Here is a 12984-nt window from a genome sequence, read left to right as displayed (position 1 = left end):
CTCTGTTGCCCAGGCTGGAGTGTAGTGGTGTGATCTAGGCTCACTGCAACCTCTACCTCCTGGGTTCAAGCGATTCTCTTGCCTCAGCCTCCCAAGTAGCTGGGATTACAGGCATGCGCCATGACACCTGGCTAATTTTTTTGTATTTTCAGTAGAGACAGGGTTTTACCATGTTGGCCAGGCTAGTCTCGAACTCCTGACCTCAACTGATCCACCCACCTCGGCCTCCCAAAGTGCTGGGGTTACAGGCATGAGCCACCGCGCCTAGCCCCACAATTATTTTTAAAAAGACTTTAAAAATGTCTACAGACTAGAAATAATCATATATAATTTATTTTATGTTTCTATATTTACCTTTTTTCCTATAAAACAAAAAGAACATTTTCATAATGAGAAAAATTAAGCTTTATCTTAAAAGTAAAAAAATGTTACTTCAGCCCGGCGCAGTGGCTCAAGCCTGTAATCCCAGCACTTTGGGAGGCTGAGACGGGCAGATCACAAGGTCAGGAGATCGAGACCATCTTGGCTAACACGGTGAAACCCCGTCTCTACTAAAAAATACAAAAAATCTAGCCGGGTGAGGTGGCAGGCACCTGTAGTCCCAGCTACTCGGGAGGCTGAGGCAGGAGAATGGTGTAAACCCAGGAGGCGGAGCTTGCAGTGAGCCGAGATCCGGCCACTGCACTCCAGCCTGGGTGACAGAACGAGACTCCATCTCAAAAAAAACAAAAACAAAAACAAAACAACAACAACAAAAAAAATGCCACTTCTACTGGATGCTCTTAGTTATAAGTGGGAGCTAATCAATGGGTACGCTTGAACATACAAAGTAGAATAACAGACACTGGAGACTCTGAAAGGTAGGGCGAAAGGAGGCTCCAGGTTGAAAAATTATCTATTGGATATAATGTTCACTATTTGGGCAATGGGTACACTAAAAATCTAGAGTTCATGGAATATATCCATGTAATGAAACTGCACTTATACCTCCTAAATCTATAAAAAAAAGTTTTTTTTAAAGATGTGCCATTTCTTACATGAGAGCTTGTAAGGTGAAATAAATTACAGCCAAACATTCAAGCCAGTTATGTGGGTAATAATTAATTTAAATATGCCTTTAAAAAATCAATCCATATATCAGAAGATAAACTTCAATATGCCTATTTTAAAATTATGCCCCATCAGTAGCTGATGCAAGATATGTTCATTGTTAAAGAAAGATTTTTCTGAAATTTGACTTTAAAACATTTTTCTCAGAATGGCAAAGGAAAATATTTCTAATCAGTTAAATTTTATTCTTTATAAGGTTAAAACAGAAAATGAAAAGAATCACTTTCAGAAAAGAGACAAAAGCAGAGATTCAGTAAATTTATTCATCTGAACACAGGCATTTCCCCTACTGCAACATCCACGATGTCCTAGAGAAAAATGGTGAAAACATTTGATTCTGCAAAAAGAAGTAATTGTCTTTAAAATGTGGTTTCAAATTGTAACATAAGACTGACCCTTAAGATTTACGAAGCTGAATATGCTTCTTTTGTATTTTAGAGCTTAGGTTTGTTAAACTGACCCCTAATTTTGTGGTGTGTGTCTGATCCTAGGTTCTTGTCTCTCTTAAATGCTACCTGCCTCTAGTTATTGTATTTGTTTGAACTTCTGAGGACTTCGCTGAGTTAGTGATCGCTAGATGGCAAATATGTGTTGGTTTCTCTTCATATTCCTTTAGGGTTTTACTGTTTACAAGCTTCTTTTTTGTATTGAGAGAAAAATAGCTAAACCATCTTTGACATCTTTTCTGCAACAGGCAAAAAGACTTGAAACAAAGTGGGGATATATATATTATATATATATATGTTTAATGGAGTCTTAACTCTGTCGCCCAGGCTGGAGTGCAGTGGGGTGATCTCGGCTCACTGCAACCTCCACCTCCGGGGTTCAAGTGATTCTCTTGCCTCAGCTTCCCGAATAGCTGGGATTATAGGAGCATGCCACCATGTCTGGCTAATTTTTGTATTTTTAATAGAGACGGGGTTTCGCCATGTTGGCCAGGCTGGTCTCGAACTCCTGACCTCAGGTGATCTGCCTGCCTCAGCCTCCCAAAGTGCTGGGATTACAGGTGTGAGCCACCGCGTCTGGCCTAAAGTAAGAATCTTGAACCATCCTTTCTTTTCTGTTCTCCTTACCCTGTTACCTACTGGACCAGATCTTTTGTCCTGAAAACTTGTCTCCTACTCTGCCCTCTTTTATATTCCCCTACTCCAAAAGAAACCTATTAACTCACACATATACATGGTTAATTCTTGGGGTATCTCTGCAATTCTTAAATAATTTATGCAAACATCCAGAAGAAGCTAGGGACTCTCCATCCCTAGTTCCCAGTCTCGCAAGTCAAGACCTTTTCTTAATGTGATTCAGTCAAATACTTAGGACACTGCTGTATTTTGGATGGATCGAACCTACTTAATCTTTCATCTTAAAGCAGACAGAAACAATTGGGGGCCTTCCATGTAGAAAGCGGGGTCGGGAGGGCAAGAAAGGGAATATGAATGCATATCCAAGTCACTCTGGAAATTTTATGGGGGTATAAGAAACTTAGGTCAAGGTAGTCACAAGATTGTTTAATAGGAGATAGAAGGATATAACTCCATGTTTACTGCTAGAAACCAAAGCTTTGTGTGAAATCTTGAATTTATGGAGAAAGAGGGAGAGTACCAGTGTGTTCTTTTCCTGATCCCTTCCCCTCATTCCTTAACTGCAGGAGACTGAGCTCCTTTGGGCTTTGGTGACCCCATCACTGAGGGGTTTATTTGATAGTTGATTTTGCTGTACTGGATACTTCCTTTCCCATTTCCTAATCATTTTGCAATACACATGCTGACTCTTTTCCCTTCCCTCCTCCTTTCCCTGGGAAGATACAATGAATAAGTAAAGACTTATCGGTAGTGAAAAAAATTGTAATGAATCCTAAATTTCAAATTAATCATATTCCAATATATATCATAATAATTTAAAATTTGTAATGTAGTTATACATAAAAGGAGGGTAGTCTCCCATTGGAGTTTATCTTTTATAATACATGATGTAGCTGTTCTAATACTTTTAAAATAAGCCTGAGTTTTAGATTCTAAAATACTGGCTATAAAGTAAAGATGAAAAGGGAAGAGGAAAAGCATTTTTATGCCCCTTCTTTGGCAGAGAGTTGTGCAGCCAAGCAAATTTTTAAACCAAACACATTTTGCTTTTGATATTTATTCTGCTCCCCTACCCTAGCATAATCCTGTTGTGCTAGGCAACCAACCGCAAATTTAATCAATTCAATTTTATTTATTAAGTTTCTACTGAGTGCCAAATACCTAATGATGGGAGAGAAGAGATTAAAGTCAGCCTGCTTGCCTTCAAATAGACCACAGTTGAGTATGAAACACAAAACGTGTGTTACCCCACAGACTTGTAAAAGATACTAATATGTATCCATCTAGACCCAGCAACATCAGAAAATATTATGTAGTGATTTTTTTAAAAGAGTAAAAAAGAAATGATTTCAAGTAGCTATAAAAGCATCAAAGAGATAGATTTAAAAAGCATGAATAAGAAAACATGTAGGGTTTAATAAGGGTCTTTGTAAGAAAGGTTTAAGAGGCAGGCCTTGAGTCAGATGTCTTAGAGCCTTGTACAAGTCATGGTATGGATATTTTAAAATCACTAGAATTTTTCATAGTTTGGGAAAACATCTTAAGCAAAGGATTGATATGATAACGTTGACGTATCAAAAAGATAGTTTTGGCTTCAGTGTAGAAGAGGGTAAGGGTGAAAACGGGCTGGGCACGGTGGTTCACACCTGTAATCCCAGCACTTTGGGAAGCCAAGGCGGGCGAATCACGAGGTCTGGAGTTCCAGACAAGCCTGGCCAAGGTAGTGAAACCCCATATCTACTAAAAATGAAAATTAGCCGGGCGCGGTGGCGGGCACCGCTACTCGGGAGGCTACTATAATCCCAGCTACTCGGGAGGCTGAGGCAGGAGAATGTCTTGAACCCGGGAGTGGAGATTCAGTGAGCAGAGGCTGTGCCTGCACTCTAGCCTGACAGAGCAAGACTGTCTCAAAAAAAAGAGTGAAAAAGGAGAAAACAACAAAATGTTGCAATAATCTGGCAAAAAAATTAAAGCCTGAAATAAAGCAATGACAGTGGGAATAAAAGGCTGTATTTGAGAAATGTTTGAAAAATGAAATTGTCAACTTTGGTGACATAAGCAGATGTGGGAGATGAAAGATCAGGAAAAGTCGAGACTGATTTCCAAGTTTCTCCTTTGAGAAACTGGGTAGATAACGGTGCCTTTGACTTAAATTAAAAATACAGGAAAAGCAGGCTGGGCATGGTGGCTCAGGCCTATTATCCCAGCACTTCTAGGGGCTGAGGCAGGCTGATAACCTGAGGTCAGGAGTTTGAGACCAACCTGGTCAACATGGTGAAACCCCTTCTCTACTAAAAACACAAAAATTAGCCAGGCGTGGTGGTGGGCAACTGTAATCTCAGCTATTTGGGGGGCTGAGGCAGGAGAACCGCTTGAACCCAGTAGGCAGAGGTTGCAGTGAGCTGAGATCATACCACCACACTCCAGCCTGAGCAACTTAAGCAGCTGTAGGAATAAGAAAGGGGAGACAAAAGAGTAGGGATGAACTGTTCCATTTTAGATGTGGCAAAATTTGAGATTTTTGAGAGACATTCAAGTGGATTCCTCAACAGAGCTGAACTAACAGGAAGAAATTTGGGTATTATAGATGATATCTAAAGCCACACATCCAAAATTGAGACATCCAAAGGATAAGCAAATTAAAAAAGGTTGGAAAGGCCGGGCGCAGTGGCTCACGCCTGTAATCCCAGCACTTGGGGAGGCCGAGGCGGGCGGATCAGGAGGTCACGAGATCAAGATCATCCTGGCTAACACAGTGAAACCCCGTCTCTACTAAAAAAAAAAATACAAAAATTAGCCGGGCGTGGTGACGGGCACCTGTAGTCCCAGCTACTCGGGAGGCTGAGGCAGGAGAATGGCGTGAACCCGGAAGGCGGAGCTTGTAGTGAGCCGAGATTGCACCACTGCACTCCAGCCTGGGCGACGTAGCAAGACTCCATCTCAAAAAAAAAAAGACAAAAAAGAAAAAAAAACCAAAAAAAAAAACAAAAAAAGAAAGGTTGGAAAAAAGAGCCTAGAACCAAACAGGGAATGCCAGTATTTTTAGAAAGGGTAATATTCTAGAAAGACTAAAGAGTGGCCACAGTGATACACAGCAAAAAAGATGAATGTAGAAAAGATGAGTACGTTGACACTTCAGAAACAAATTTTTTTTTTAATGTTTCAAGAAGTCTGTTCTCTATATTTCATATTTTGGCATGAAAATTCTGTTTTGCTACAAAATACAATCGTACATTGTGCAAAATTCACTTACAAACATAATAAACTTTCTACAAGTCTGCATTAACTTCCACAACCTCTGAACAACTGCAGAAAAGGTTAATACTGATAATGGAAAGGTTATCAAGTAGTTAGTTGCTTCAAAATTCTGTCTGTATTAGTGTTATAATATGATTTTGAGCTATCAAAACCATATTTACAAAAGTATCCTATTGATATTATTCAGCTTGATGTGGGATCTTTTTCATTAATAGAAATATATATTTTTACATTAGGAAATATGGGAATTACCAGTTTTCATCTATGAGCAACAATTTTGGAATTAATATATTTATTACTGTATGGGAGAATCAATATGCTATCAATGTTTCCATTTGCAATGAGTATGTATTACTTTAATTGTAATAAAAAATGTTATTTGACCCTGAAAGGGCACCAAATCATTTATGAATTTTATTTAAATTATGCAAAAATATCACATATTTGGAGAGAAGAATGGAAATAAACACCCAAAATCATCATTTGGGCTATTATATAGTGCAAAAGTTAGGAACAATGGTCATGAAGTCAAAAAGAACAAAACTGAAACTCTCGCTCTGAAACTTCTTGCCTAATTTATAGTCATTATGAAGACAACATATATTTTGTGACCTCAAAAGAAAAATGTCTGATACACAATTGGCACATAATAAATATTGGTTAAATAAATCATTTAATTAAAAAGTTATGTCTTGGCCAGGCGCGGTGGCTCACGCCTGTAATCCCAGCACTTTGGGATGCTGAGGTGGGTGGATCACGAGGTCAAGAGATGGAGACCATCCTGGCCAACATGGTGAAACCCCATCTCTACTACAGATACAAAAAATTAGCTGGGCATGGTGGTGCGTGCCTGTAATCCCAGCTACTTAGGAGGCTAAGGCAGGAGAATTGCTTGAACCCAGGAGGTGGAGGTTGCAAATTGCACCACTGCACTCCAGCCTGGCAACAGGGCGAGACTCCATCTCAAAAAAAAAAAAAAAAAATGCTATTTCTTATACAAAAACATTATTCAGTGAATGACATACAATTTGAGTTGGAGTAATAGGTTTGCACCAAGCAATCCACATGTTTTATATAATACTCCCTATAATCAGTGGCCTGTATTTATAGGATATGTAACTTGGGGTCTACAAACTGTGGTAGAAGACAGTGTTTCCTTGAGAAACAACTGTTTTTCAAAGACTCGTCTTAGTACATTCAGACACAAATAGAAGAGCTCCGAAGCAACTAATTACTTAAAGGGCCTCAAGGATATTTCTGGATGGAATGAAAATAATATACTTCATGAACTGAAATTCTTCCCATACAAAGAAATTCCAGTTTGACTACCTTTAAAGTATTTAGACAATTACGAGTGATTTAATACTAGTTTCAATTCAAGATAAAACTTGGTTATGTAATTAAATGCAAACAGAGATTAAGTATAAAAATTAGTAAAAATATGTTCAAATGTGAATTAAAACAAAAACAAAAAATAGCTTCTTAAAATCAAAGACAACAACAATAATAGAAAAATACCTTGCAGTTCTGTAGCAGTCGTATGAGATGTTCAAAGCAATTGCTGTTAAGAAAAATGGCCTGAAGAACAGGCCTATCTGTACAATCTAACATGGCTGTGATGGTATCTAGGAAAATAAAAAGAAAATCATCCATGTCAAAGTGAAAATTTGGGATCATACAAACATTTACTCTAATCATTTTTCTTTTTAATTTTTAAAACAATTTTGATGTTCAGTATTTTTTAAATGACACTAACACACAAAAACACATAAAAGCATTTTTATGCCTTTAGAAGCTATACACCAAACCATTAAATGTTGGTTATGAGTGGGTGGCAGGATATAAAGAATTTCCTTTTTACTATCTGAATTTCCTAGTTTAGTGCTAATTAAAACATTTTATTTCTATAAGGAACTATCAGCTAATAACATTTGTATTTAACAACCTTACATAGGAATACAATAAGAAATCATAATATGTTGGTGTAGGAGCTTGCAGAGCAGAGAGACAGAGATAAATAAGCAGAATGACACAAAACAACCAACACAAAGAGAAGGGAAGAGAAACACAAACACACAAACACACACACACACAGGCTCTGAGGAAAAAAAGAAACAAAAACAGATGCCCTCTAGAGAAAGGGCAGATTTTTGAAGTGACCTCTACAGAGATGTTATAGAGGCGCACACAAAATTGATTGTATGGGACTCTTTACCATAGGTTACTACAAATGGTGCTTTCTGAAAATTTACTTTTCCTAGAATTTCAAAGTCATAGCTAATTTTCTTTTTAACATTGATGCATTTAGGAGATTACACTGTCAAAACAATATAGAGACTTGACTTTGTTATTGTTAAAGCAAAGAGGCTGTAACAAACACATCAATTCTATATAAATTATTTTGAAGTCAAAGTCTAAGCACTCACATGATACCTGAATTAAACAATCAATGCTTTCCACACAACGGCCTTGTATTTCAAGAGAAAGTGGTAGATACGAAAATTAAAAACAGACTCAGAAACAGTTGTCATTATGTAATACTTACTCAGCATTTTTATCTGTAGAGCAATAAATCGGTTTTCCCACTGTCTGGACCTTCTTTGATTAGGTAAAGCTGAATGATCTGAATTTAGCAATTTAAAATAGTTCTCCAGAATAGTACTGGTTTCCACTTGACGCTGATCAGAATTGCTACTGAGAAGGATATGTACCACTTCCGTAAGGCACTTTAGAGTTAGTTCTGCCTTCCTACCCACTTCTTCAGGATCTCCATCCTCCCAGGAATCACAATCTGCCAAAACTCGCATAAGAACTTCCATAGTGGCTGGAGAAATTGCTTGCAAAGCATTCCTCTGAAATATTAGAGACAATAAAAATGAAAACTAAACCTAATGAAGAGTTCTGTATGTTTGCAACAATGAGAATTTAATACATCTGCAGGCAACCTTTTCTTTTAATAAATAAACACATAAAAATTTGTAACAGATACTATAATAGACACTGTTAGTGGTTCATACATATTAAATCTTCCCTTCCTCTCAGAAAACTCACTTTACACTCTCTCTTGTGGCTAAGGGTAGCCATGGGATATAGTTCTGGTTAAGGACATATGGTAGTAGACTATGAAGAGGGTATCACTTTATAAATAAAAAGGGAAGGACCCTTTGCCCTTGAGACTTTCACCTTTTCCTGCCTAGAATGTAGACATAATGCTTGCAGCCACCTTTATATCATGAAGAGATAAGTCCAAGATTAAAGTAGCAGGCTGCAGAAAGAATAGGAATATTGAAGGACCTTAGTCCTTGATGTTCTTATTGAGTTACTGTACCAGCCCAGAACTGCCTAAACCTGGATTTCTCAGGCAAAATGAAACAAATAAAAAACAACCTCAAATCGATTAAGTGTCTCTCAGGTTTTCAGGTTGGTTACAGAAAATCCATCAAAACTGATTTAAATATATAAGATGACTGGTTTGGTTTTGATTCTACAAACAGATTTCTGAAATTCCATACACTAAGTAATTGGTAGCTATATGTCAAGGTGACCAGAAAAACACAGAAATAAACAATATGTATTGCCCTAAATTGTCAAATTACGACATAATGAAACAGAACATAGTTATGCAAAATTATCTGAAATAGCACTTAAGCCATTAGGACTGTTTTCATCAATAATTATCAATATAATACATAATATCAACAACAATAATTACTACTATGGAAGAAACTGCTAATGGCCCACCCAACATTCAATCTCCTTCACCTTCCTTATTCAGAGAAACTCATGTTTTCCTGGACACATGGCCACCCAGAATAAATTCACATTTCCTAGCCTCCCGTGCTGCTAAGGAGGCCAAGGAAGCAAGTTATATTACATTTTTTATGTGGACATGTTTTCCTTCTCTACAGTCATATGACCAAGTTTGGCAAATTAGATTAAAAGACAGGGAGTGTCAGCTTTTCAGTACCTCTCTATTTTGTTTTTTATTTTTCAGACAAGGTCTTCAACCCACATGACCTTGAAATACAGTGACATGATCACGGTTCACTGCAGCCTCAACTATCCAGGCTCAAGTGATCCTCCTGCCTTGGCCTCCTGAGTAGCTGGGACCACAAGTGTGCACCATCATACCTGACTAATTAAAAACAAAACTTTTTTATAGAGACAGGGTCTCCCTGTATTGCCCATGCTTGTCTTGAACTCTGGGGCTCAAGAGATCCTGCCACCTCGGCCTTCCAAAGTTCTGGGATTATAGAGTAATCCACCATGCCCAGCCTCAGTATCTCTTTAAAAGAAACTTGACACATGCCGTTTGCATCCTTCTTCTTTACCCCCTCTATCTTAGAGCCCCAAATGTGAACATAATGGCCAGAACTCTAGAAGCTATCTTGCAGCATGAGACAGAATAGTAAGCATGACAGATTGACATTCAAAAGAAAACTGAGTCCCTGAAGATCCCAGAGGCACCAGATTAATTCTGAATTGTTTATTACTTTGTTTTTAATTAGAAAAGTAACTTAAGCTGTTTTAATTTTATTAACTGCTATATACAGCAAATCATAGATCTAACTGATAAAACTGTTATTTACTTACTTTTTAAAAGTACAAATACTTTAAGTGCTGTACGTATATTATGTCATTTAGTCCTTACAAATATCCCATAAATGTTACTATTTCTGTATTATAAATTAATAAACTAAAACATATGTAATTAGTTTATCCAAGGTCACACAACTAGTTAGAGATGGACACTCAAATCTAGGTCAGTCTGGCTCCAAAATCTTTGTTTTTAACATAACACAAAACAGAACAGGTTTCAAATATGCCAATGGGAATCCCAGATATGATGCTCTGGGAAAGGAAACCAGTAATCAGACTTTGATTTTTCTGATCTTTATGACATCATGACCATTCTTTAGCCTTTATATATTCAATTCATCTAAACACCTTTGTACTAATGCCATATTCAACAAACAACTTTCCAATTTTGATATAAATCCCACTATAGCTATGCCTGAATCACAAGGATTTTTGGTACATAAAATAATAAATTGGACTTCCAGTATCTACTTGATTTTAGTGTTAGGTTTCATTATGGATGTCTCTTGGGGCTTGACTACCCCTAGGGACTAACAAGAACAAGTCTCTGTGTTTTCAAAAAGAGAAGGGGATCCAATCAATTTCTACATTAGTCATAACAATGCCACTTCCATTTTCATTCCTGTATACTTATTCATTTTTTCACTGTAGTAGAGAAATGATAGAAATGGGGAGATAATGACCCAAACGAAGGAAATCAGCTAATCTTGGAATGTAATTAAGCAAACTTACACTGAAAAACAAGATTCTGGTCACCACCCCTCTCACTACAAGGAGACTCTTTTCTTCTACTAGGGGAAAGAGGAGAAGGTCAAACAGTCCACCTGGAAACCTAACTAGGGACTCTGGCTAGCTGCCAAAAAATAAAAAGGACAGGACAAATAAAACAAAGAAATGGAAATTTCAGTAGTGCTCTGGAGGCTAACAAGGTACAAGGGTAAAAAGGATAAAAATTTTTTTTTTAAAAAGGCCATTAAGCATAAAGGCCATTCAATGAAAAAAAGAAAATGATAATACAGAGAGAAAACAAAACAGAGCAAAAACAAGGAGGAAAGGGGAATTGCATCAGTACCAACAGACAGGAAACTCTTCTTTTATTTTTTATTTTTATTTTTTTCATATGGAGCATGATCTCGGCTCACTGCAAGCTCCACCTCCCAGGTTCACGCCATTCTCCTGCCTCAGCCTCCCGAGTAGCAGGGACTACAGGCGCCCGCCACCATGCCTGGCTAAATTTTTTTTGTATTTTTAGTAGAGACAGGGTTTCACTGTGTTAGCCAGGATGGTCTCGATCTCCTGAATGTAGACAAGGATTTCCTCCTAAATGCCCAAAATAATAAGGTAATATGCCTAGTATATTATTGGCATCATTTTGTATCTTTAAATAAAATTTACTTAAGTTTTAAAAAATACAAATTTCTAAGTTTTTAAAATTATAATTTAAATATGTAATTTGGTTCAACAATATTAAGAACATAGTATACTGATGTTAATAAGAGAATGTTTAATGTGAAAGAAAAAACTGGTAGTTAGAAAAGAGAAGGTAAAAACTTTCGACCTAAAATAGAGAAAGAAACAGAGGGACAGAGGGAGGGAATTATGGAGATCTATAAACTTGGATGGAAAAAAAACAGATATCTTAATTTCTCCTAATCTCTAATTAAAATTGAGTATTTCCTTCAAATTTAAATGTAAGCAACAAAAGCACAGTGGTAGAAATAATACTTGTGATTTTGTTGGTTAGGCACAGTTGACTCACACCTGTGATCCCAGCACTTTGGGAGTCTGAAGTGGGCAGGTTGCTTGAGCTAGGAATTGCTCAACCTGGGCAACATGGCAAAAGAGTGTCTTTACAAAAATACAAAAATTAGCTGGGTGTGGTGGCATGTGCCTGTAGTCCCAGCTCCTTAGGAGGCTGAAGTGGGAGAACTGACTGAGCCAGGAGGTCAAGGCTGCAGTGAGCCATGATAGAGCCACTGCATTCCACTCTGGGCAGGAGAACAAAACCCTGTCTCAAAACAACAACAAACAAAACAAAACAAACTTGTGATTTTGTCATCAGTAAAAATTATACGCATTTTCATTTATTACAGCTGTTACAGTCTCTCAAAATATCATTTATGCTAATTTCTTCTTGGAAGTTACATTAGTTTCTAGACTTGCTGTTAACAGCTTTTTAAATTTAATGTATTATAAAGAAGCACATATTGCTATGTCACAGATTTGTTTTATTAATATTTTAGTAACTGCATTTCAGTATAATTGGTTTCCTTTATTTGAGGCATTTAAAACATTCTGACAAACGGCTTTATCAGATTGCCAAAGGGATGTGTGGTATAAAAAGTACAACAAGTGTTAGGAACCTCTGATCTAAACTGTGTGGTTTAAGAAAACACATGTATAAGAATGTACTTTCTGAACTATAATCCTTTTGTCAACTAGAATTTATATTCAAAGTTTATGACAGTCGTCGGGCATGGGGGACTCACGCCTATAATTCCAGCACTTGGCGAGGCCGAGGTGGGTAGATCACTTGAGCTCAGCAGTTCAAGACCAGCCTGGGCAATATGGAAAAATCTCGTGTTTGCTAAAAATACAAAAATTAATTGGGCATGGTGGTGTGTGCCTATAGTCCCAGCTGCTTGGGAGGCTGAAGTGGGAGGATCGCTTGAACCTGGGAGGCAGAGGTTGCATTGAGCCAATAATTGCACCTCTGCACTCCAGCCTGGGAAACACAGTGAGACTCCATTTTAAAAAACAAAAACAGAAAAGTTTATGACAGCACTTAGATGCTTACCTTAAAAAAAAAAAAAAAAACTAGAAATTCTTTTCTGTAAATTTTGAAACACTACTTGGATTTGTTGAAAAAAAATATAAACTTACAAAAATACATTCAGTACTATAGCTACAGGAGAGTGAATAAATTGGTGTCTTC

The 12984-nt window shown here is 37.3% G+C and overlaps 1 protein-coding gene across 2 annotated transcripts in view; it reads right to left on the bottom strand.

Moving 5' to 3' along the window:
* Positions 1 to 12984, bottom strand: part of NBEAL1 (neurobeachin like 1) — a 220591-nt gene that overhangs the window by 131187 nt on the left and 76420 nt on the right. For both annotated transcript variants that reach the window (XM_026454600.1, XM_026454601.1), the window contains 2 exons: positions 7996 to 8302; positions 6969 to 7075 (listed from right to left, as the gene is read on the bottom strand). In XM_026454600.1, coding sequence (XP_026310385.1) covers positions 6969 to 7075; positions 7996 to 8302 — 414 coding nt within the window. The remainder of the gene's footprint in view (positions 1 to 6968; positions 7076 to 7995; positions 8303 to 12984) is intronic.

This window comes from Piliocolobus tephrosceles, chromosome 11, assembly GCF_002776525.5.
Source record: "Piliocolobus tephrosceles isolate RC106 chromosome 11, ASM277652v3, whole genome shotgun sequence".
NCBI classification, from domain to species: Eukaryota; Metazoa; Chordata; class Mammalia; order Primates; family Cercopithecidae; genus Piliocolobus; species Piliocolobus tephrosceles.
This window is presented reverse-complemented; position numbering and strand designations above follow the sequence as displayed.